The sequence below is a fragment of the Python bivittatus genome, unplaced genomic scaffold (assembly GCF_059951505.1).
Source record: "Python bivittatus isolate LINGU-HERP-01145 unplaced genomic scaffold, Pbiv_v1 ctg000840_np1212, whole genome shotgun sequence".
Lineage (NCBI taxonomy): Eukaryota > Metazoa > Chordata > Lepidosauria > Squamata > Pythonidae > Python > Python bivittatus.
This window is the reverse complement of record NW_028277113.1, coordinates 40584669-40610977: the sequence shown is the minus strand read 5'-3', so window position 1 is coordinate 40610977 and position 26309 is coordinate 40584669. Positions and strand designations below refer to the sequence as shown.

Below are 26309 nucleotides of genomic sequence, written 5' to 3'. Positions count from 1 at the left end.
TAGACTAGGCACTGCACTGTTCTCATCAGGAGGGTGTTAAACTAGAAGAAAAGGGGAACAGTGGCAAGAGTTCAGAAAAAAAATAAGCACCCAAGCATTACAGCCAAGAAAGCAGACCACAAAAGAAAAAGCAAGAGGCCAGAATGCAAACTCAAGAGTTTCACAGAGTGCAGTAGCCAGTGCCAGTCAAAACCTCAGTTGTTTCTGCACATATGCATAGAGTATGGGAAATAAATAAGGAGAACTAGGATTCTAAATTAACAAAACAATCACAAAGACTGAAACCTGGTGGTTTCCACTTATGACTGACACATAGCACTGGAAAGTTACAACTTATTCAAAAGGAACAGACCCAACAAAAATGGGGAGCTGAGTGGCAATGTATGTAAAGGAAAAATATACTTGCATAGAAATTCAGTAATCAGAGCATGAATACTCTACTGAAAGCATTTGTACAAGAATAAAAGGAGAAAGAAGAGACAAGCAAAGGTGATATTGTTGTGGGAATTCATTACAGACCACCTTGGCAGGCAGAAAATATGGATGAAGCCTTTGTGTCAGATTACCAATCTTTCAAAGAGGAACACTGTGGCAATAGTGGAGATTTTAATTATAATGATATCTGCTGGGAATCGAACTCTGCCAAGAGTCAGAGGTCCAACAACTGTTTGTCCTCCCTTGATGACAACTTTATTTGTCAGAAAGTGGAAGAACAACCAAGTCTGCCATCCTAGACCTAATCATCACTAGCATGAAGGAACTGGCTGAAGTAGTAAAGGTGACTGGTAGCTTGGGGAAATTAGTTATGTTACATCAGGGAAGGGGGTATGGAGAAGAATCAGGCCAGTATTCTGTATTTCAAAGAGGAGATTTTGATGAACTTCAGGAGAAGGCAAGTTGAAGCCAAAGGCTTAAAATCATGAAGAAAAAAGTATGCTGGTAGGATGGAAGTCCTACAAAATGAGATACAATTGCAAACAATTCCCACAAAAAGGAAAAAAAAATGAGGACAATCTAAATAGTCCAGTGTATATACAGACCAAACTCTCTAAAATGTTGAGGAGAGAAAGGGACTTATAAAGAAAATGGATGGAGTGAGACAAAACCAAAGAAAAATACATAGGAGTCTCCGGGGCTGTGGGATTTCTGACAGAAAGGCTAAATCAACAAAAAAGCATTCTTTGGTACATTAAAAAAACAAGAAAAGTTGAAGAGAGTATAGGTTCACTCTATTTTGTTTCTGTATTCTCTCAGAAGAAAAATGGACCACAGCTGCTGATCATTTTGCCACTGGGGGAAGAGAGAAGTGAAATTTATGACAGACAAGGAGAGAGTTAATTTAAATGAATTCCTATTTCCAGGACCAGATGGAGTACCTCATAGGTTACTGAAGAAACCAACAGAAGTGACTGCAGAACCACTTTCAGTGATCTTTGACAACTCCTGAAGAATTGGAGAGATCTCAGAAGACTAGAGGAAAGCAAATATCATCCCCATCTTCAAAAATGGGAAGGAGGATTCAGGAAATTACAGACCTATCAACTTGATGTCTATACTGGGCCAGGTCCTCAAATAGACTGTCATTCAGCATGTGAGTATGATGGAATGTCTAACAGACCTTGGGAACCCAGAGGAGAAAGCAAGACAGCTAAGGGAGGAAACAGGGCTGTAACAGAAGAAATTCTTGGGCCCAGGGAGACAGTTGTGTAGGAGTTACTTTGGTAGGCTTTCAAGATTCTGTTACATTACCTGCTAACAAAGAAGATCTCTAGTTTCTGTTCAAATTATATAAACCTTTCAGCCTTTACCAAAATGTATTTTTAATGGTTGCACTTCAGTTTGGAGCCAAGTACAATAGGGTTGTGTCCTGAACCCTGTGCTGTTCAGTATTTGTAACAATGACTTGGAAGAGGGATTTGAGGAGACACTTATCAAATCTGCAGATGACACATAACTGAATTGGGTGGCTAATATTTCAGAGGAGAGAAAGAAGTTTTAAAAAGATCTAAACAAGCTTGAACAGTGGGCTGAAATAAACAGGACAGTAGCAGGAAAAATATAAGATCCAAGTATAGGATGGGGGACACCTGGCTTTGCAGTAATACGTGAAAAGAATCTGGGTAACCTTGTCAACCACATGGGCAGCCGTGTAATGAAGCTCTTAAAAGGCAAATCCTATCTTGGGGTGCATTAACAGAAATATAGAATCTAGATCATGGGAGCTAATTGTTTCATTCTAATCAGATTTCAGTTGGAATATTGTACGCAGTTCTGGGCACCATAGTTCAGAAAGGATAGTGACAACTTGAAGTGAATTCAGAGGTAGGCTACCAACATGGTGATGGGTTTTGAAAGCAAGCTCTGTAAGGAACACTTAAAGGATCTGGGTATCTTTAGTCTACAGAAGAGATGATTGAGGGGAAACATCATAGCAGACTTTAAATGTCTGAAATGTCACACAGAAGAAGGAATAGACTTATTCCCTATCACCACAGAGGCAGGTCCAGAAGCAGTGAGTTAAAGCTACAAGGAAGTAAGTTCAGTCTAGATGTCAGGAGGAACAACATAATTATGCAAACTGTCAATCAGTAGAACAAGCTGCCATATGAAATGTTAAGCTTACTGTTGTCTACACTGGAAGTAACTGGGATTTCAGTAAAACCTGAATTCATTTTTTTTAAATTTTTCAAAAACTGAAATGTTAAAAATGGAACAGGTCAGACACAGCAACTGGTCCTAATGGGAATCTTATTTCTCATACATTTTCCTTGTTTAAAAAAGAGAAATTTTAAAAAATATTCCTGCTTATGCAAATTCAGAGTACAAATTAAAATGTGGGGCTGGGGAGCACAGAATCTTAAAACAAAATCAAAATTCTGTGTCCGTTAAAGCCATATTCTCTCAATGATATAAAAAATAAAAACTCAGCAAATATGTGTTCTTATTTTGTTTAATTTAACTTTCAAAATAATTTATTGGATGCACTTATTTCCCTTCTTCCATCCTTCATGAAACTGAAGATGGCTTACATAACGTTACAAGAAACTGAACAGAAATGCTTAGTTTAAGCAGGATAGTGGTATCATATGCCATCAGGCTGTCTCATGAGGTAATAATTCTAGTAGTTAATAATAGCTAAAAATGAAGACAACATCTAGCCCACAGAAATTCTACTTAGCCCATCTCCTGATTTTTGAGATTTATTGATTTACTGATTTATTACATTTATCATCTATCTTTCTTGCAAGATGTCAAGGTGGCGCACACATGGGGAGGGGGTAGTGACATTTATCTTACAGCAATAGCACAGTCTGTAGTTCAAGAGAAAATAGCAAACGGGCACAAAAACACGCAAGGAACTCTACAGTTATGTGGAGGCCTGAGTCAGTTCTCCTGGTCCCATCAACATCCTCAGGAATGGTTGAGTGCTAGAAAAAGGTTATTAAAAAAAAAAAAAAAAAAAAGCTACGTCTCCCAGGAAGCTGAATTCTGTACTCTTGAAATCCTGCCTCTGCATAGAATTCACCCATCTACAGTATATGAAGCATGTAATTAGTCAAAATTAAATTGGTAGAAAATACAAATGGTCCTATTTGGAAAAAAGGTACAATACTTCTGCATGAATGTATACATTTCCATAACTTTTGAATGAAAACATGGCTCTCAGCCCCGGGCAGCGGCCCTCTATCTTCAGAACAACAACACATATGTGTTACTCATGCTTTATAGTTTTATTGCATACTTTTTATTATTTTATATTGATTGATGTTTTTATTATATGTTTTTTATTATCGTGAGCTGTCAAAATCTCTGATTGGGACAGCTTCTAGATACTGTGAAATAAATAAATAAGCAAGGAAGCAAGCCAAAAATGTTTTCTCATTAATTGCGAAGCGGAACATTAGTTATTGGTTTGGACATCAAGGACTGGGCATCGAGAGCTATAGATTTCAGTGGCTCATCTTGTATTAGATGGTTCTACTGATGGTGCTGCAAAACTTAGGAAGCCTTCTACGTTCCCTGAAAACTTGTAGTCAGATATCCTCATATAACCTGAGGCTCAACTGGCTGTACAGAAATGGAAAATTAGCATCCCTTCTCCCAGACATAAAAGTATTTTTGTGCCTGCATGGACCTCTTTGAATTCTAATCATTTGGCTGTAAGCAAGCTATACCAATACTATATAGCACAGAACAGTTTTCAGCAAAGATTGATGATTCAATTATTCCTTGAAATGCCACAAGATCTTCAAAACTGTAAATATCACAATTTAACAGTTACAAAAAATACAGGGTTCCACTTATTTTTAATGAGATTAGGCAAAGAGAATTGTATTCAATGGTTCTTTAAGTGGAAGGCAACCACATTTCCATTCATAAAAAGCAGCTGGGACTACCTAATCTAGCATTCTGTCCCCACAATGCCCAGTTAAATGCCTGTGGCAAGGCAATACGCAGAATACAAGCACAGCAGTATTTTCCTGCTCATGATCCACAGCAACTGGCATTTAGAGACCTGCAACCTCATAGACAGAGAGCAATACAAAGCCATCAAGACTGGAAATTATTGATAGTTTTATGCTTCATGCATTCATCAAATTCTTTTTTATAATCATCCAAACTGCCAGACATCACTGTATCATGTGTTAACAAATTCTATAATATATTAATTGAATTTTTAACTATCCAATTTCATCAGATGGCCCCATGTTCTACTCCACTTTTTCTGTACCACGCACAATTTTACATACTTCTGTCATGTCCCATTTACTCAATTTCTTCTAAATTCATTAGTCACAAATGTGACTTTATCTCATATGGAAGATGCTCATACACTTTCATCATTCTGGTTGCCCTTTTCTGCACCTTTTGCAATTCAGTAATACTACTATGGTGGTGCAGTGAGCACAATTATAAGCAGTAGACCAAGGGCAGTTATACTATGGATTAGAATGTGTCTCATTACGATTGTGCAGATTTAGCTTCAGTCCTTTACTAATGACTGCCACTACTGAATTTCAACTGAATGCACCAAATTGCATTTTTCATAAGAGCCTCAAAAGGGACGTTTTCATCAAACTAGGCACTAAAATCCTTTTTTTTCCAACAGTCACTACAGTCACCATAAAGTCTTCAGATCTTATTAGCACATAGGTAAAGCAGATTTTTAAAATCTCAATTTGCATTACTGAACAATATTTGAAATTTTAATGCCTTCTTGGAGATACTGCTTTGGAACTTTTCAAAATCTGTTTTATTTTAATCACCTTAAAGAAGCAAACTTGACTGGCTGTCTAACTCCCCTATCCCCACTAGCTATGTGCCCTGAAAAGCCTTTCTGGAAGTGTAGTTAGTAACCACTCCTGAACAGCAGAGATTATGTCATAATGGCTGTGGTGGGAGGGATGTAGGATTTGATCCCAAATCAGAAATGGGCAGTCTGAGGGAGCAGAAATTTGCATAAATATCTTGCTGGATAATTTCACCTTTGCTCTACAGCAGTGTTTCTCAACCTTGGCAACTTTAAGAGGTGCTGCTGGCTTGGGAATTCTGGGAGCTGAAGTCCACACATCTTAAAGTTGCCACGGTTGAGAAACACTGCTCTACAGTTCTCCATAATGCATGCCATTCTTTCAGGAATACTGGACCTTCCAGATAGGTCTTGGGATTCAAGAGGGAGGAAAATATGGGGAAGATGAGTGTTGGTCTTCCTAATTCTATGCTCCTAGATTACAAGCCATAGTTTATCTTAGCCCATAGTCAGCTAATTTAGATCCTTATATTATCTAATCTTTAAAGGATATTCAAATGCATGAAGAAAAATTCTCCCACCTCCTCTTCAATAACTCTGCTTCCAGTTAGACTTTATGAAGATATGGCATTCTTCAGAGCCACTCATTCTTTTGCTATCAGAGAGAGACTCTGAAAACTTCTAAGCATGTCATTGAAGGAAATTGAATTGTGTTTTATAGACAGGAAGCTATCAAAGGATGGAGAAAAGGATTTTATTTTATGCAAAATGTTTCACATAAAAATATCACCTGAAAAAATCCTGTTTTTGAAAAGAAAAGCAGACCTGTATGCCTATATTTTCCTCCTTTTCTGCCAAGCTATAATAAATTACTGCAAAAAATAAATGTCACAGGTAAATAAAATTCTGCAAGACATTCAATTTGATCTTTTAAAAGAATAAATGCTAGTTTTGATTATTTAATTAAACTGGAAAATGAAAGCTATAATACACTGAAGTTTATCAACCACTGACCCAGAAATGGCCATTTTTTCACATTTACAGCTTCTTCTCAAGATTCCTAACTTAAAACAATGCCATGAACTAAAGAGTAAATCAGCACACTTTACATACATACATACATATATACATATATAGACTAGAAAGACCTTTGTTGCCAAAACAAAAATTTAATTTTATCCAGATGGATGGGAAGAATGATACTTAAGATTTTCTTTACCACAGCTTTAATTATCAAGCAAAAGTTGTGTTTTTTTAGAATCAAGATATAATTCAGAATTAATTCACAAAGAAAAAGGATAGGAAGAGAAACTGAAAGAAAAACAGATAAGATAAGGAAGATACTGATGCCACCAATAGCAAATTGAAATTTTAAAGGAGAAATAACTTGTTTGTCAGCTTATTGCTAATTTATTTGGGGAAGTCACACCATTAGATAATACTATAAAATTGCCCTAAGTTTAAGGAGGATAAGGAACAGTTATATCATTAGCATTTTCAAAATATTTTAAAGTCTTCATTAGATGTAGGTTGCAAACAAAAAGCTAAGAAAGGAATAAATGCAGAGTGTGTCTGGAAACATGTTATTTCTTAATAGACCAAAGAATCCAACATAAAGCAGATACACTTGTTTGTTTATTTGGTTACTGAGACATCTTTATTCTATTATTTAGTTATCTTAATGCCTAGGATAAATAGATTGCACATAAATTAGTAAAAAGGGGAGAGGGGAGCCCAACATAGCACTGAAAAGTCTAATAGGATAAGTATAAATATTAGTTTACAATATAATCTCAGCTATTTTATGCTACTAAAGAATGAGAAAGGAAAGCCAAAGTAAGAAAGGAAATGTGACTGACCCAGAGAAATATGTAATAATATGTTATTTCATTGAGGAATAATGAAAAAAAGATAAAGGGGAAAAAAGTAAGAAGATTCCTCTGTGAAAAGATGGTGAAGCAAGAAACAGCTGGCTTCAAAACGGCCAATTTAGGGTAGCTCCAGTCTGTCAGACTGAAAAGGGTTGTGACAGAAAGGCCTGCTGGGGAAAGGGGACACTCCTGCAGAGTTCAAAGGGACAAAGAACACAGCAAGGGAAGCTCTTGTGCACTGAAAAAATATCCAAAACATCAAGAGAGAAAATGTGAAATTTTGTATAGTGAGTCTTCACCTTTTCTATGTATTCTATAAAGTAAAAAAGATGAGGGGGGGGGAAAAAGGACATTTTAGAGACCTACTCACCTAAACCAGATTTTTTTAATCTCTTTAAATGCTGGCTCATTTGTTTTCCAGTTGGAGACTTTGGCCCATGTTTCATTTCTTTATCAGAATTGTCTGCTTCACCATTTTTAGATTCAGACCCTTTAAAAAAGCAAACATTATACTGAAGTGCTTCCCCGTTTGGGAAAAACCAAAACCAAAAACAAAGCTAGATTTTTTTTAAAAAAAGAAAAAACCCTGATAGTGACATCTTTATCTGTTACCCTATTTAAAGGTTATGTTTTCTGCTGACAAGTTGATTCCCTGTCACTAGAAGCAGTGAAGCAAAAGCTCATAAATCCATTAAGTGATGAAAACAAGTTTCTTGAATGTAACAGTCAATAAAGATGTTTGCTAATCCAATATAAATAAGCTTCTTCTCTGATAGCAAAGACATCTTTAAAAATAATAACGCTCCCTTTATAAGGGAACAAAGAAATAAAAGGAAGAATGGGAAATCCTCCCTTTGGTAAGTTAATTTTCTCCCACGTCTGGGGGGGGAATCTACAATCAAAAGTGACACAGATCTCTGCACGATTCATTCACAGTGAAGCATGTAACAGCCAAAAGTAAAGGTCAGGGTTGCACTGTGGTGATTAAGATGGTGCCAGAACACAAAATCTTATTAAAAGGACAACTGTTATTGCAAGACAGGAGTATGAGAGTAATTCGCACTCCCAGAGGAGTTGTGATGGTTATTTATTTGGCTCCCTGATGGCACGGAATGCCAATACGTAGCTCTCCCATTAAGAATCAGCATCCAAAAAGACTACTTTGCATTCCTTTAAAGCAGCTGTTGTAATTTTAATTTTTTTTTAGACACAGTCTTTCTCTCTTGAACCGCCCCTCCCCGCTCCAAGCAATGGAATTAAATTCTTCCTTCTTGGAATTAATCAAATTGGTTTAAAAAAATGAAAGCAGAATCCATCTTATGGGAACACCATCATTATTTTTCAACATCCTAATTTTGTACACTGTAGCTCTCATCCATAGGGAGGGCTCTTTGACTAGAAACTGTTGTCGCAGTCAGTCTGTAGCTATTTACCTGAAGGTGAATCCGACTGCTCATCAGACACCTTTAATGGTGTCAAAACAACACGAGGAACAGTCTTGTTTACCATCATTGAGACTCCATTTCTTCTTTTCTGCTGCTGTCTCAAAGCCTACAAAGAACAAAACAAAACAGGAAAATATAACACAAAATGCTGCTCACAAGTGAATTACACAAAACATTCCCCTTTCATTCAGCTAAGCTCCTTAAGATAATAATATCCATCTAGCTGCAAATTTGCCACTCTTCTATTCCATCTCTCTTTCATTCAATCTCCCTATATTTTAATTTAAGCATAAAGAAGATGCACCTTTAAAATCCAGAACAATGTTGACAACAAAGAAGCATTCATAACTGTTTGCTCTACCTTAGCAGCAGAAACATGAGAACCCATGGAATTTAAAACTGAGATTTTCAAGTAAAACAAATCGAAAAATAAATATTTCAAAACCAGACTAAAACTGCATGTCTGTACATCTCTTGCAGGTGCATCTTCTCCCGTACACTGCTCAGTCAATCAAGTTAACACAGTGTCATCAGTATGTACAGCATGTAAGGGCTACAGTATTGATGCACTCACTCAGCCGTGAGTAGCGCTGCACAAAATCACTGCACATGGCAGGAATCATTTATTTCTGCGAAAGGAATCGGTCCTAATCTTGGAAAACCTTGCAGCACTTGGCTTCTGTCTGCTTGACTTTGGGCATTAACCTTCAAAACACGAACATGGTAAATTTGGGAGAAAATCATATAAGAATAAATATCTACAAATGGGAGGAGGGGTTCTGTGTGTGTTTGTTTCTGTGCATGGTTGTTGTTTTCTCTCCTATAACTGTATCAGCAACAGGGAGGATAATGCAATACAAAATACGAACAGGAACTGAATAGCTGCCAGGAAATTTTACACAATAAAATAACCCAAATTGGAAGGTTAGGAAACATGAATGTGAGAACCTGGCAGTTAAACAATTTACAAGCACAAATATTTAAACTGAACAAGTTACAACAAATCGGCTCACTTCTGATTATCTGGTACCTGCTTGTAATCCTCATTTTACACTCTTATCTTTGATTTGTGTGTGCATTAAAAAGACCACTAAATTTTACCAAAGGAGATCATGCTTAGCATGAATTAATATCCTTTGTCTCCTTACGAGCATAAACGACTAATGACTTGTGGGCTTAATTCTGTAATTGCAATACAGCTGTAGTCTATTTAGATGACAGTGCTTTGCACACAACACTTCAAAGGCAAAATAATTAAAAACAATTGCTTCCTATTTCTCTGGATAATAATAGTTTAGAGCACAAATTCTGCCCCAGAAAGAACAATAAAAAAAGAAACAACTGGGTTATTTAATGAAAATTTCAATGCAGAATTTATCAGAGGGGCATGAATAATAAAGAAGAAATTTTTAAAAATGGCTGTCAACCAACAAAATAATTTAAACTGATTTATTGCCTTAAATCAACCGGATGTACATACTTATGCATATTTGTCAAAATATAACCATATATTTTTAATATATTGAAAGAAAACAGCTTATCTTTAATTGCATGACAATATTTAAAATTCAGTGAAAAAAACTACCTATTAATGGAAGAAAATATAGCTTTAATATTTGCTTCCATCAGTTTGGAAACTTGAAATATAAGATATTTCAGTTACAGTAATATAACACAGTAAAACAGTTTCAGTATGAATGTTCAATTCCCATCAATATTATGGCAAATCTTGGTTGTAAGGCATATTGATACTGATTTTAGCTGAGCTCTGTGAACTTTAGTAGCCTATAATTGTTACTGAAACAGAAAATGCATGTATCCAAACTGAAATGCCTTCTTTTACATTTCTTTATCATTAAATTTGGTGGTGTGTCTACATAGCCAGCCTAGCAGTATGTTCCACTGATTAACTGGAGAGCAAATTTCATCTGCAATTAAATGTTTAGTTGATTAAGCAACTAATTCAGTTAAGGGTTATGATCTCAATAAATACCAATATTCATGGCCCTGAAAGGACATAACACAGAATATAAAAAAATCTAAACAAAGCTATTACAAACAACGAAAGTCACCACCTCTGATTTGCAAGTAATAGCCATAACTATTTCTGTCAACATTTGTTTTAGCTCTCCAAATTTAAAACAATACAACTGTATTGTTCTATATAAATTAAATTTCTAAAAATACTATTTATTCAACAACAGAAGTGGCAGAAATTATTTTTATGGATATTAAGATAGACAAGTATGCCTTATAAAACCTCATGAAGCACCATGGCACAGTTCAGATGCACTGGTTCCCTCCATTTCTGGAGTAAGATGGCAATATACAAAGCCCAGCCTAACCTCTCTCCCCACATCCAAAAAGGTCTTACAGCCAAACCTCGCCAGCTAGTTCTGCTGCTGACTGCTCATGATATGTTACCATACTTGTGCCTAGCTCTTTCCCCATTCTCTAGAAACAACAAAAGATAGCATATTGTTTGAAATATGGAATTTTAAGCAAGTGATCCTCATTTACAACCATAGGAAAATGAATGACAAATTAATAATGCCATTCCACATAGTGAATACTGGGAGACACTGACAGCAAGGACAAAGACACATGTAAGATAACATCTAAAACAGCTCTAACAATAGCAGATTAAGGCCTCAATAGATTTCAGAAGAATGATGGAGGGAGGCATGATGCAGAAGGTGGTGGAGGAGGGAGAAAGAAACTAGGTGGTGAAGATGACAGAATCACATGGAATGCAAATAATTCATGCAAAGGAAGAAAAACGGAGATTTAACAAAAGCCCAAAATAGTCTGGAATCACTCTGACAAAACAAGGACTATTAAGAAGTTGTTGTAAAGGAATACAGAGATACACATGAAGAAGGAATGGAAGAACAGTTAAATAAAAATCATCTTAGTCCTGGGAAAGAAGAGGGAGTGAGAAAGAAACTCAAGATAATACCATCTTGATCCCCCCGATATAAAAAGGGCAGAGGGAAAAGCTGCCAGACTTTCAAGATCCTGTTATTATACCCTGCAACAATAAAATAGAGTTTCAGTAATCCTTATGATGTCTTTTTCCTGACCTGGCCTAACTTGAAAGGCTTGACATCAGTAGAAACGTTAAATATGCAAAGATCATAGTATGGTATGCCATTGTAGTACATCACATGTATTGGGGTGGAGTGGGGGGTGGGAATCTTAGTAGCCACGAAAAGTACAAAAACATAGATTTACAAGGAATAAATATTAAGCAAATAGCAATTTACAGGGTTTGTACGAAAGTTGTGGAAATTCAAATTATCAAGATTGAATTTTCATAATTTTGACTCACCAAGTCATACTGAACTACTTCTTATTTTAATGAATATGCAGGAAAATGCACACTAAACCCCTCTTTTTTCTGTCTCTGACTGGAAGCAAAACTAGGTGATACCAACGTTCTGGTGGATCACTGTATGACTGATCGAGTCTTAGCAAACTGAGTCCATAGATAGTGAAGATAAGGTTGAACACAAGCAGTCTGGTGCCCTGATAAATCTCAATCAATATCGCCAACAGTGGGGTAATGGGGGCTTTTGTCTAAAACATCTGGAGGGTCAGATTCCTTCTGCTGAGAAAAAGATGTAAAGAGTATGCTGGGGATAGATCTGTAATCATGAAACAAATGGATATCAATCACAAGAAAAATGAGGGGAAAAGCCCTTAATCCTCCTAGTACAAGACAACAGGTGCAATTATAGATGTGACATGGATTAAAACCCAACAGTTTAAAGTAAAAGTAATTAGACATCTTTCACAGTGGGAAAAAAAACAAACAGCAAAGGACCCTCAAGAAACAGTAATGGGAACAGTGCTATTAACCGTAACTTAAACATTCTCAAAAACAATAGCAGTCCAGATTTAACTTCCCTATTAAATCTCTTCAGGTCCTTATTAGTGGCTTTAATTATGAAAGAAGTAATAGTTTCCTAGACATAAAGTTGATGATTATTAGCTGATATAGAGTACTTTTTAATCTAACTCATACAATTTAAAACACAGATAGTAGGTGATAAAAAGTACTGACCTGACATTTTAGAATAAACACAGGTCAACCACCCTGCTTTTGATGACATTTACTGTATCAAAAGTGACATATACGTTAAATGAAATATAATTTAATTGATAAATAAATAATCTAGAAACAGTCTAGTCTTCATCAATGTATCATTTAATGATATCATGTAATCTGCAGCAATACATTACAGTTGTCATGCAGGGAGATCTATAAATAAGACACCTACATTCTTAAAATCCCTGTCAGAAAATGTTAAAATATAGATCACACTTACAAAACAAAACGTAATTTTAAAATCCCATAGAAACTCTGCCCCATAGTCAAGGAAGCCAATATTCTCATAAAACCCAAATGTAAACAATTTTAATTCTTTATTATCAAAATCAATTCATTTCATATCTAGAATCTGATTAGCAACATTAATTTAAGTCTGAAAACCATTAAGCATCAGTTCTCTCTTAAAACTTTCTACAACGTTTGACATAGCAAAGAATCAAAGTACTAAGTATAAAAGCAGAATATATCTGCAAGGCTGCAGCCAATTTATTTGACAGAGAGTAATAAAACATGCTGACCTACAAAATCACTAAAGCATCTGCATCCTTAAATACGCTGCTTAACATTTCTCTTGTATACAAGCTCAGATTCCAATAAAATAAGATGATGGTCAACATTAGATTCAGGAATCATTTGTTGATAATTTATACTGAAAGATCTAGCATGCGCTAGATAGAACAACATTCAATGTCAATTCAAGAGAAGTATGTTCTTTCCAATTGCTATTTTTATCCTAAAACCATTACACAGTATTCAACAAACATTTCATCAATACAAATGATTATACCATAATTTTTCTACCTTGACTTGTCTTGCTTTGATTGATATTGCACATCTCTATTCGTTTTCATTTTGTGGTGCAGGAGCATCTCCAGCAATATTTTTCCTTCACCACAAAGGCAATGTCAAATAACCTGGACAAAAAGGGGAAGGCGGGGGGAGCCCATTCTGTAGTTCCTACCTGCATTGTGATTGCCCCTGACAAATACTAAAGCAATACAGGTATATGGGGAGAAGCCACAACCCACACTTCTGGCCCTAGGCTTTGGGACGTGGGAAAAAGCAGCACAGCTATTAGCACTCCCAAGCCATACAAGCAACTTTCCCAGGATCCTAGGAAGACTATTGGCTGTGGGGATAGGATTGGAATGTCATTATTTCTAGCTGCAGTGGAGAGTCATATTTTAATCCTAATTTTAGTTTGAAAGTCCAGTTTAGTATAGCTTTCCCCTAATCCACTCATTTCATTGTAGGAAGAAATTTGCTTTATTGTGATACGTTCATTACTTCTTTGCTTTGTAAAATGTTACAGCACAAAGTTTTTTTTACCTGTACCATTTCAGTCTGTGAAATAAACAGTGCCAAGCAAAGGTTCCCAACCTGGTGTCTTTCAGATATTTTGGGAGTATAACTCCAGAATTCCTGCTGAAGTACTATTACAGATCTGTGTGTAATAGTCATAACACATCTGAAAAGTATCAAGCGGTAGAACACTAGTCAAAGATTGTTAATGTCATATTTCTCCACTACCAAAAAATGGCCCTGAGGTTTACTGGTTCTGCTAATTCCACTTCTTTAAAATTAATAATGCTCTTATTAATTCTTCTGTAAACATGTATCAGAACAAGTGAGAATTCACAGGCACTTAAAAGATCTACGTTTCACGTACTTAATTAGTTAACAAGAAAAAGCATGTTAACAGTTACACATTCCTCTTTGTTATTTAATTTCCAGAAACAGGAAAAAGTGTATGTGTAACCATAGATGCATAATGAGAATAATCATGCTAACACCTATGAGAACAGGAAAGGCAGAAAATATATCAACTTTCACATTTTCAATTGCTTGTTCCTTTCCTTTTTTTAAGGAGGACAAGCATTCCTTTTTAGAAAAAAAAAATGTATTAAGATGTTAATGTGGTCAATTGAAAAATCTCCTGTGGGGAAATATTATCTCTCTCCTACCACAGCACAAAAGCAAACAAGCTAACTAGGAAACACGTTGCACCCTGCTGCCTTTCATGGCACTGCTGTCTGTTATTTCAACAATAAAACAAGTTTAGAATCAAAACAGCATTTTTCGAAAACCAGTGTTGTCAATAAGTTGGGTAGAACATCAGAGAACGAGCATCCAGTTTTTCTTTCGTTAACATATTTGCTGAACCAACATTTGGTCAGATAGCAGATGTTCTGGAAAGATGGGAAAAGACCAGATTATTTACAATATACATCTTGCTAGGATCTCAATTCAGCATCAGTCCATACACTTAACTAAAGTCCAACCAGCTTTTTTGCCTTCTGAGCATTTTCAATTAAGACATTACCCAAAACTATATTTTGCAATAACCATATTGTGAATCAAAATTACAAGTGGCCCTTGTTATTTAGGGAGATTTTATTCTATTCTACAATTGTGGATAACGAGCCTGAGTCTTTTGGAACTGGGAGGTTAGATTCTGGAATCTTGGAAAATTATTGAACGCTACCAAAGGTAAAGGGGAAAAGTGAAAAAAAAAAAAGATACTTTATCTTGGCCATCTTAAAGCTTCTGTTTCCCCAGTCTACAGGCTAGCAATGTTTCCCCATACCAGCAGTTTAAGTTCCTCATCCCGAACCACCAGGAGCAAAAATCAAAATAGGAAGCCATGGTCTTCTGGACTGCAGCAACAAAAATCAAACATCAAAATCCTTTTCCTCCTTAAAACCATGGAAAGCTTCAGTACTGTATTCTGAAGATAATTCCACAGCTGTTTGGTAGATATAGCTACCATTGTAAAGTAGCTGATGATCGTGGGTTGGCTGGTCCTGATTTCTAAAGCCCTCTAGGTATTCTTATAGTTTGTTATTTGTTGCTGACTCTCTGGGACCTGATGGATATCATTTCACCAGGAATTGTTTATTTGAATCCTAGTAAGCTTGCTTTGTCTACTTTTAGCCTCTTTTTTTGATAGCCTTTGACTTTTCCAAGCATCAAATTTTTCTCCTATGACTTCTACCTTTGTATTATGTGTCCAAAACATTTAAACTTTAGTCCCATTATTAGAGCTTTCAATAAGTAGCCTGATTTTATTTCATCTAGTATTAAATGAACTGTTTTTCTAGCAGTCCAAGGCTTTCTCAACCATTTTTTTCAGCAAACCATTTCAAGAATCAATTTTTCTTATTCAGTCTTTCTAATGATCCAACTTTTACAGTCGTATGTGAAAGTTTAACTCCTACAATTGGGAAAACATAACCTTAACAATACATACCTTTGTTATATGTGCAATGTTCCTGGCTTTAATATTTTGTCTAGAGGAGTCATGGTCTTTGTCTCAAATAGCTGACATCTTATTTCATGACTATAGTCAGTATCCCTGTACATTTTTCACTATAGGAAGGTAAAATCTGTTATTATTTCAACTGCTTTCCCATCTTTTTCCATTGGGTTGGTACTGCCTGTTGACTTAATCTTAGTTTTAAAAAAAATTAGCAGCAAATCAGTGTTTTCACTTTCTTCTTTCAGTTTCACCAAGAGTTTCCCTCCGTCTTCCTCAATTCCAGCTACCAAGGTAATACCATAAGCCTATCTAAGGTTGTTTATATTTGCATCAGAAATTTTAATTCCAATTGCTATTTCTTCTATGCCAACATTTCTCAGAGTATATTCTGCATAAAAGTTAAACAAATGAGACAGTACGTGATCTAGGTATACACCTTTCCCAGTTCTAAACCATTTAGATGTTCCATATTGTGTAGCTTCCTGGTCAACATACTTTTTTTTTTTCAGTAAACAGATGGTGGTAGCCCATGTTTTAAGGGCTGTCCACAATTTGTTGTGATCTACACAGTCATTCTTCTTTGTATAATCAAAAAAGCAGAAATATATGTATTTTTGGAACTCCCTTGCCTTTTCCATTATCTGTCAGATGTTAGGATATGACCTTGGGTGGATTTCCCTCTTTTGATTCCAGTTTGTACATCTCACAGTTCTTGTTCATTGCATTGCTAAAGTCTGAAGAAGGAATGCAAGAGTGGTTAAGTAACCATTAGCTCATCCCTGAGAAAGAGCAAGGGATGAGAAAGAAACCTAAGATTACCTTATCTTGATTCTCTTTGGGGTAAAAGGGGCAGAGGGGAACACTATCAGGTTTTCAAGATTCTATTATTGTACCCTACAATGATAAAGTAGAATTCCAGTATTCTTTGTGATGCTTGTTTCCTGACTTGTCTAATACGAAGGGCTGGCATCAGTCTTGAAAGCCTCTACTCTCTCTAATCAGACAGGTATCATACTGTGCCTTTGACTGTGGAGATGGCATCAGATTCTTGGGGCACCTCAATATCCAGAGAACAATTTGCTGAAGCATTACTGAAACATCAACAACAAATGGATGTACAAATAACAAATTTACATGATGCTGTGATACAGTTAACACAAAGTTGGGACAAAGTTTCTCTCAGTCAGGAGCCTGCAGCCCAACAGATGTTTCTTTGCTGTCATGGGAGAAGCCCAAGATCAATTTCTGACTTTCATGATGGAGTGTGAATTGTTCATGATGAGTTGGCCTACAGATCGCTCCAGGATGAATTTTATTCTGAGTCTGCTCAAACAAGGGGCAGTCAAATGGGCTCTGCACCTCATTGAGGGCAATGATCCATTACTGGATAATTACCAGAATTTCATGCAAAGATTTAGAGCTGCATTTGATGATCAGACTGGGAGAGCAACAGCAAATTGAGAGATTCACAAGCTAAAGCAAGGCAACTGCAGCATTCATGAGTACATATTAGATTTTCAATTATATGCCAGAGATATGGAGTGGAATGATCTGGCTCTGACTAATCAGTTTTGAGGAGGACTTGCTGATGCACTGAGGGAGGAATTAGAGAAAGAATTTGAAAGAATATTCCAATGTTCAGGATTAATAGATGGGTGGTTGAAAGGGTTGAGGCACAGAGGAAATAATAAGGAGAGGAAGTTTTACAGCTACCCTTCTGGCCCTGCAGGAGCCTCTTGAGAAAACAGTGCTACAGAACCCATGCAAATAGGAGTGGTAAAAAGATTCCTGTCCTGAGGAGAGAAACAGAGAAGGACAGACCTCAGTTTGTTTCTAATCTGGAGCCCCAGGACAGCGGGCCAAGATGACTAAAGTACAGATATCTGAATCAGCTGCAAAGTGCTATACCTGTGGAACTATAGCCCATGTAGCATGCCAGTACCCAAATTGCTCTAAAACTTCATATTTGGGAAACTTCACAAGTAACCCTCCCAAGAGCTCAGCAAGCCAGCCCTCAGACAATTAAGAAGAGCTCAGAGAGCTTACAAAGAGGTATTTTATTATCCTGTAACTCTTTGTTCAATCTCAGATATAGAAATACAACTCTCAGCTCTTAAAGACTCAGGTGCCACAGTTAATTTCATAAATGAGACCACAGTGCAACAGTTTAAATTGCTTACACCATTATTAGAAAAACCAGTGCTTGTGGAAACTATTGACCAACAAGTGCTTCAAGCTGGTCCTGTTTTGCAATACACAACACCTTTGCAACTGACAATAAGTGATTATACAGAATTCTTGCCACTCCATGTCACAGCTGCCTTAGAAGATCTAGCATACGGTGCTAGATAAGGTGTGGTGAGTGTTAGTAGGAACTGCAAGTCACTTTCAGACCTTGTTCCCTCAGTTGGATCAAAATGGTGGTTTAGGCAGCAAGAAGGCAATCTCAGGTTTGGCTGGCTGAACTGGAAGGCCACAGGATGGCTAGTGGCATTGTCAAGCAGCAGGAGGACCCTGAAAGCTAGATTCTTGGAAGCCAGATACTTCTGGCCTTCATACACAAACTGAGTTACTCACTGAGTCAGAGAAAAGGACTGTGCTCACTTCTTCTTGCCAGAAGACAGAGAGCTGGTTTTAATTCTTCCTTTTCAGAGCAAAAGGGTTATGCACTCAGTACAGGAGCACTAGTTTGATCATGCAACCCCTATAGCATTGCCCCACACCAAAGAGCAAGGATATCCTTGGCTACCTGAAAACAGAGCTATAGGGCTGCGAAAAGCTATGTGAGTGGGTGTAAGTGTGGAGCTCTTTCTGTGTGTGTGTTTGTAACATATTAACCTCCCACCACTGACCAGAGCACCCAGCAGGAGACAAGGAACTGTTTCTCAAAAACCCCGCCCATTTGGAAAGCAAGGGGATTGATGACTGTGCGTGCTCCAGAGGGCTGCATCTGTTGTTGATTAAACGGGTGAGTGTTCAAGTGTGTGATCGAGCATAGTGCCTAACACAGGGGATGCCTTGTAAAGATTAGCAAGGTCATGAGTTATATACCTCCAGAAATGTTATATAAGAATGAGAAAGAAAACAATGAAAATCATACTGTGACCTTTACAGCCGGAATGTAACATCTGATAACACTATAGGCAGCCCTTCTAAATTCCATTCTACTAATGGAATTGTATGCCTTCTCTATCTACTGATGTACCATGTACATCACGTACCATAAACAGTGACTTTTATCGTGTCCATATACTGACTTGCTTCACACTAGAGAAAAGACTGCAGCCTAGTTTCTGTTATCCTCCAGGTTCATCAGGTGGCTTGCTTGCTCCTTTTACTGTTTCTGTGCCATCTACGTATTAACCCTCTAGAACTTCTTTCTTCTTTGTTGCTGTAGGAATGGGATGGCATTTGCTTCCCTGCCAGCTTGATGCTGAGGACATTGTACAGTGCTGAAATCTTTGAAACCAGCACTTGCTGGCTTGACACCGTGTTTAGTACCTTCCGCCATAAACCAGTTGTAGAGCCAGAGTGCTTTCTCGTCAGTGGCATGTTTCTTTGAGTTTCATATTCTAGCCACAGGCTGAGGGTCTTTTCCACCCATCCCATTCTACTATTGCATAGAATGTTATCTTGAGAGACTAAAACATGGACATCACACTTGCATAGATATTGGCTTTTCCCTTCTTTATGGAGTGAACAACAGACTATAATATTGTAATGATGTGTAATGAACGCTACACTGTTCCAGCAGTTTCATCTTCTCATTCAAGGACAATACTATGCAAGAACCTTTGCCTCTTCCCTCAGCACAGCTCTCCACTATGCACTGGCTCATTTTTTACTATGGAGGAAGTAAACATTTCCTAAGACACGTGTAAAAAGAAGACAATCATATAATGTATCTGCTCTAACCTGGTGAGCAAAAAAACCTGTGCAGACCTCCTGCATGTGGTATGCTGGTAAATGGTAAGTGTCATTCTTGACAGCAGTGTCACAGCTATGTAGTAACTTCTTCAAAATAATGGGACCAGGGAAGGCATGATAGAGTTGCAAACTAATTTTTGCAGCCTAAGAATATCTGACTTCTGTTTACATAACAATCAATGTGCTACACACACCCGGAAAAGATCAATTTCCTAAGCTGCAAGCAAAGGACCATTCTGAAATCAACATATCTTAATTAGTACCCTTCAACCTCCCAGAAGACAAGTCATTCCTAGGACATAATGGGACTAATAACCATTAGTTGCAACCATGTTTCCCTGCTTCATTCCATAGTGAGCAGTTCTTTTCTTGTCCTCTCTTGCTGCAGTAGTTAATTCTTCACAGTCAGGGCATGCAGACCAAAGGAAACTTTGAGTAGCAACTTGTGTCCAAGGGAAAAGTTCATCTGAACCTAAGATCAAGAGGGTCTGAAAGCATATGCATAGTCTAAGTACCCCTTACATTTTGTTATGTCTAGAACCATACAGCCAAATGACAAGCCATCTTAGGCAACTCTGGCACACAAATTTCTCACAAAGTTTGGAATAGGATAAAATAGAATTCTGTATAACAATCAGATTATTTCACGTTAAAACCTTTTTCTAGTTTTGGCATCAGGGTACTGCCAAACTGCCTTTGGCTGGTCCCAGTTTAATCAAATGTAGTATTTCAAGAATGGAATCATGAAATTACCATAAATCATGAACTCATTTACAGAACAGACTGGGACTACACTTGCTGATGTAGGATAATGTTCCCTTCCCCCCTCCCCCATCTTCATCATGGTTTAATAATTATATGAAAAAGGCCTACATTCAAGCTGAAGTCCCTCTCCAATGCTCAGTTGAATTGAACTAGGCCTTTGAACCTTTCAAGCTGTATATGTAATACAATTTAAAAGTATTTTTTGAAATCACAGAATATGTTCCAGTGGCAAAGTAACTATGAAAAGTAAAGCCATTTTTTCCTTTGATGTTAATGAAATTGATCCAATGCTCTCAATACATGGGCTTTCTATTTGGTACTGCCAAACAAATAAACTAAAAATGTCTGTGACAAATGTCAACTTACTCCCAGCAATATATAAAGATGAACCCTTTTGTCAAAAATTACTGAGGCATGCTGGAAATGACCTTACCAAGCAGAATATCTACAAAGAAAAAGAATAAAAACTTTGAATAACTCAAATATACTGACCTGAACAGTGTTTCCCTCATCACTGTCTACATCAGTTAGGCTGAAGTCCAGCTCACAACTCTTTATTTATGCCTCAGCCTTGTCTGCATAGCTGTACCGCAAGAGAAGACCTACATGGTATCTTCAGAAAGATTCCGACTTGAAGTCCTGGATAGCCACTGCCATTCATTGCAGACAACGCTGAACTAGATGGATCAATAGTCTGACTCAGTATCGTTCAGTGAGATAGTGATGGGCCACTTGCACCAGACAGATGGCCCTCAAACCCTGTTGTTTGGCCTTTGGAGCCTTCCAAGACTGAGTTGCCAAAATTCAGCAGCAAACCATTGAGTATCCCCACAGCAATTTCCCATCGAATGTGGCTGGAAACTAAGACTTAAAAGAAATCTAAAACTCCTAAAAGGAGGAAAAAATGATCCTCAAATTTCTGGCCTGCAGGAACTGCTGTAGTCTGTCATTTCCATATTGCTTCAACTGTACTGACTTCTGGTCAGGCCAAGTGGAGTAACCTTTAGGTACATGAATCCTAACCTTTTACCAAGGAGATCAAGATGATCCCTAACAGCATCAGCCATAGCTTGATACAAGGGGACCTTCATGGACAAGCAAGGACTTGAATTCTAGTCCAATAGCAGGTCTCAGGAATGGCTGATAGCAACTTCTAGAGTCACCCAAACCATACTTGTACCAAAATAATTCACATTGCCTCAGTGATGGCTGGGTGATATAGAAGTAGAGGTAAATCACAAATGTGGAATGGTTTGAGTCTAATGGTATTGTTTCAAGGACAAATCATTCTCAGTGAAAAGAACTGGTCAAAAAAGTTAATAAAGTCTGAATGACATCATCTCCTATTACCTTCATCTGTATCTAGCACTGATTTAAAAAAAATAAACTGAAATATAAACAGAGCAAAAATTCAAAGATCCGTTCTTTTGCCTAACATACTAAATGGTGAATAAGAAGTGTTTGGAAATCAGCAAAAAAGCCAAAACAAAAATACAGCCAAGCCCACGTTGCTTCTGGCACTCTGCAATGTAAGCAGTTTATTCCCAGAACGTGTTAAAGGTTCACCTCCTGGTATCGCAAAATAGATCCAGTAAGTTAATATCAGGTGGTATGTGTCACATATAATTGCTTAACGTCTCTGTGTATTCAGAAGCACTGTAGGCTATTTGTAGTAGAACAGAAGCACATTATAAGTACATAAAAGCAATAGAAGGTCTGAAGAGTAGATATACAGTAGCAGAACTGACTCCCAACAGCAATTTTCTGAACAAAAATTGCTGCTTAAAGTTCATTCACCTATCAGATAGGATCCACAGTTTGGAGTTAAATCAAATCCAGCTGCCTGCATCTGGTGGTAATGAATACCTGGAGCATAAGAGGAAAAGAGGGGGGAATAGAAGACACCCCCCCTTAAGGTAAAACACATCAGCTGAGAATGATCATCTTTTTTAGGCAACATTTTAAAATGGATGTTTTCACTGATTGCTTACTATTGCAGGATGAGTGTATAAGTATTTGCATTTCTCTCCTGAATATTTTATCAAGGCAACTGTAATGGTATTTATGAATTTTGCCCTCAGTTGATATTTGCTTATTTCACCTTGCTACTAGGCTTAGTATATCCTAAGAATGTATTTACATATATTTAAGTTCCCTGAGAAACTCTCTCAGCTGTTGCTTTTCTATCTCCTTTCCAAAGGGATACCTAACCACGTCCTGTGGCACTTTGAAGAGTAATACATGTACTATACAGTAAGTTCTTTTGGACTGCATTCTTCAGATGCACATATGCACATAGTTTTACACACATATCCATCCCTCCCTCCCTCCCATGACGGAGCAGTGGAGTGAGAAATTATAAAGGGATGCATCAGATGGAAATATAAAAGGCACAATTGGTGAAAACTACCAGGCCAGTGACAGAACAGTTGTTACATCTGACAAAGACCATTGTGTACTGACAAGCTAATTAATGCAGTGATGTAAGAAACCTAGTCCTCTCTTTCAACTTAAGAAATAGTATTAAATCTCCCAAATGAATTGTACCTCAGTGCTTCATAATGAGGTCAGTCTTTAAAATTCCTTTCCCCAAAGTCCACCATCTTGAGGTTAGTGACAGAGTGTCCTACGTAGCTGAAATGCCTTCCTATTGTTTCTGGAGAGTGCCATTTCTGATGCCAGATTTATGTTCAACTATTCTTTTGAAAGGAACTGGCATTGCTGACAGATAATGGCATATATCACACTGAAAGATGAGCAGATTATGAATCATGGTGTTACTATGAGTATTGTTGTTTTGTCCTATGATAGCAATGTCAAGATAGATATGGGACAGGATGAAGGCTGTGATTATTCAAATGTCAGTGGCAAAGAATTACTGTGAGATTTGAGGATGCTACAGAAGTGGTCTGAGCAAATAGTCGCTACAGTTAAAAGACTGTGTAACTTGAAAACCCTTAGTGCTGAAATGTGGCATGCTTCACCTCCTAACAATAGACTCCTACAAATCACATATTATTCTGATAAAAAGACATCCCTTCCCACAAGCTGTAGGTGTTGTTAGTCCCATGGTAGCCCATTGGAGAGTGAAGTCTTATTTTTCCCCAATTCCTACTCCAGAATTGGAGACAAGCCAGGATGAGTTACCCCCAACCTGATACAATATAACTGAAACTAATGTAGTTGGTACCTGAAGATCCACAGATTTGGCTGCAAAGGAGTCAGAGATTCTTGCACATATCTAACAAAGGCTCTGGTCTGGAAGGTTTGTGTTTTTTTTTTTTACTGACTCCTTCAGGAATGTGAGATGACATTTTAGCATGCCTTGGAGATGTGTCCAGGGCATCAGAAGCCTATAAACATACAAGGCACAAGTCCAGGAAGTTGCAAGACACATATTCTGACATCTGAAGCTTCCAGCTACTTTTTAATATGGTTCCATTTCAGTAATGTTTCTGCTTCAGCCAATACTGAATAATAATCACAATAATGATTGTGAGAAGTAATCACCATAGCGATTGTGAAAATGTTTGCCACCCAGAGTCACTTGGATTGAGATGGGCGGCTATAGAAGCTGAATGAATAAACGAATAAATAAATAAATAAATAAATAAATGCCCTTGACTCTGAGCAAGATGCCTACAAGGGTGGAATTTTGCGATTTTGCATAAAATACTCCTTTGTATAAAAAGCAAAGTATCGAATAGAAATAAATGATTCAATTCAATCAGTTTAGATATGCAAATTTAAACGCTGGCTGTTTTAAATCAATAAATCCATCAAGAAATGTTACTTTACCTGTTTAAGTGCCTTTTTGGTATGCTGCTGGAAGGAAGACACTAGCTTGCTTTGCATTGGTGCATTTGTAAGGCTTGAGTCCCGAATGGAAGACAGTCCTTCAGGTGCTTGCTTAGGACAAACTACGAATACAGAAATAAAATTAAGTACTTAAACTACAGGAGATTAGGCTATGCCTTTGAATGTTATGTCATTTTGAGATCTTAAAGTATCACAGGATTGATCTAGTCAGGAAGATCTCAGGGCTGATCTGCCATATCAGGAAGCATTTGTATTTCAGACAGCACGGAATATCTGCAAGGCTGTTTAGGGGAAAAAACATGGGCAACTGCTAGGGAAAGAGGTAACCACCAGCAGCCATTCAAATGATCAAAGACACACTTAGTGCGAACTTGTGAAAGCTGCAAATATCAGCCTAAGTAAGTCTGAACTCTTATTGTTCTTGGCAGAGTATAGGCTTCCATCCACAAAAGGCATCTACGTGACAATCGGCAATGAAACCACACAATGCTCAGTGTTGTCAAAACATGCATTTTCAGTTGCATGCTTCCAACCCATGCTGAATTCAGGGAACGCTGATACCTACAAATTAACATCTGTGTAATGTCTTTCATTGCAATCTGAAAATGTACTGTCTGCAATAATGTTCAGAACGACGCTGAATGTAATAAAGAGAACCACCAGTCCAGGAAGCAGAACGGGAGGATTCTTATCACTGTGTGTAAACGTTACAAAAGTTAATAGAATAATAGAAGTTAACAGCCTTGAGAGATCCCTTGACCTAACAGGTTAGTGATAAGGTTCAACCAAGTAGAAAAAGGGACAGCAACGCATAAGTCAATTCTATTCAATGTTTTAGTTCCTACACTGAATTATGAGCAAGCATTACATTTAATGTTGTTAAATCTGGTGAGAGAATGCTGAACAATAGCAAAGGCATGACATGATGCAGCTAGGAGCTGCATGATTAATAGTGAGCATTTACACAGTATTTTTAAACAATGCTGTAAGGGCCTTATACATGCATTATCTAATAAATAATGTTATTTATTAGATAATGTATGTATAATTATTGTATGTATTGGATAGGGTCTAATTTTGAGGCAGCCTAGTTGCTTAATCCTATACCCTCTCGTTCAGAAGCTCTTTATGGGCATAAACAGAGTTCTTTCCGATTGCCTGTTACCTGGATTGCTTTTCACTAGGGATGACAGAGATTAGGTTTGCAAGCTCTGGCCTGTGAAACATGCATTCTGCAACAGAGATATAGCTCCTCCTCTAAAACTTCCTCATGCATATAAATAATTTATATGTTTAAAAATTAAAAAAAAACCCAGAGATAAAAGTACAACTCTATTATCATCTTAATACAAGAGTTTTGGGGGAGGGGGGGGAGAATGGATGACAGACTAAGAAAAAAAAAAACCACCCTGCGAGTCTTATTAAAGCAGTGTTTTAACTAGGGCTGTTATTCCTTTCACAAGGAGTAAAGCTGGGGGATGGAATTCTGTTGATTTTCAAGAGCTTGTTAAAAAGAAGTGACATCTGAAGCTCTCTCAAATGCTGATATCATATAATGGCAGGTGGCCACCATAATTCCCCCATTTGACAGAGAGAAATGGGAAGTGCTGCTTCAAGGAAGTGCTATATGTTGATTCTGGAGCCAAGTGATCAGTTTTTGCCACTGGCACTAGCACAGAAGCTATCTTTATTAAGGCACTGATCTACAAAACACATAGATTATAGCGTTACCTATTGTCAACTATACTACTAAGATAGTGGGAGTGGACTGAATTTCTTACATTTTTCCACAACAGTTGATTTCTTTGGCAAAAGTAGGGACAAAGATACTGCATTACAGATAAACTATTCTACAGTA

General features: G+C 37.3%; 1 protein-coding gene across 1 annotated transcript in view; it reads right to left on the bottom strand.

Annotated features, from left to right (window-relative positions):
* ASXL3 (ASXL transcriptional regulator 3) overlaps positions 1 to 26309 on the bottom strand; it is a 159847-nt gene that overhangs the window by 36474 nt on the left and 97064 nt on the right. Inside the window, exons 5-7 of the mRNA XM_088130735.1 lie at positions 24431 to 24552; positions 8556 to 8673; positions 7493 to 7612 (exon numbers count right to left, since the gene is read on the bottom strand). Of these exons, the coding sequence (XP_087986861.1) occupies positions 7493 to 7612; positions 8556 to 8673; positions 24431 to 24552 (360 nt within the window). The remainder of the gene's footprint in view (positions 1 to 7492; positions 7613 to 8555; positions 8674 to 24430; positions 24553 to 26309) is intronic.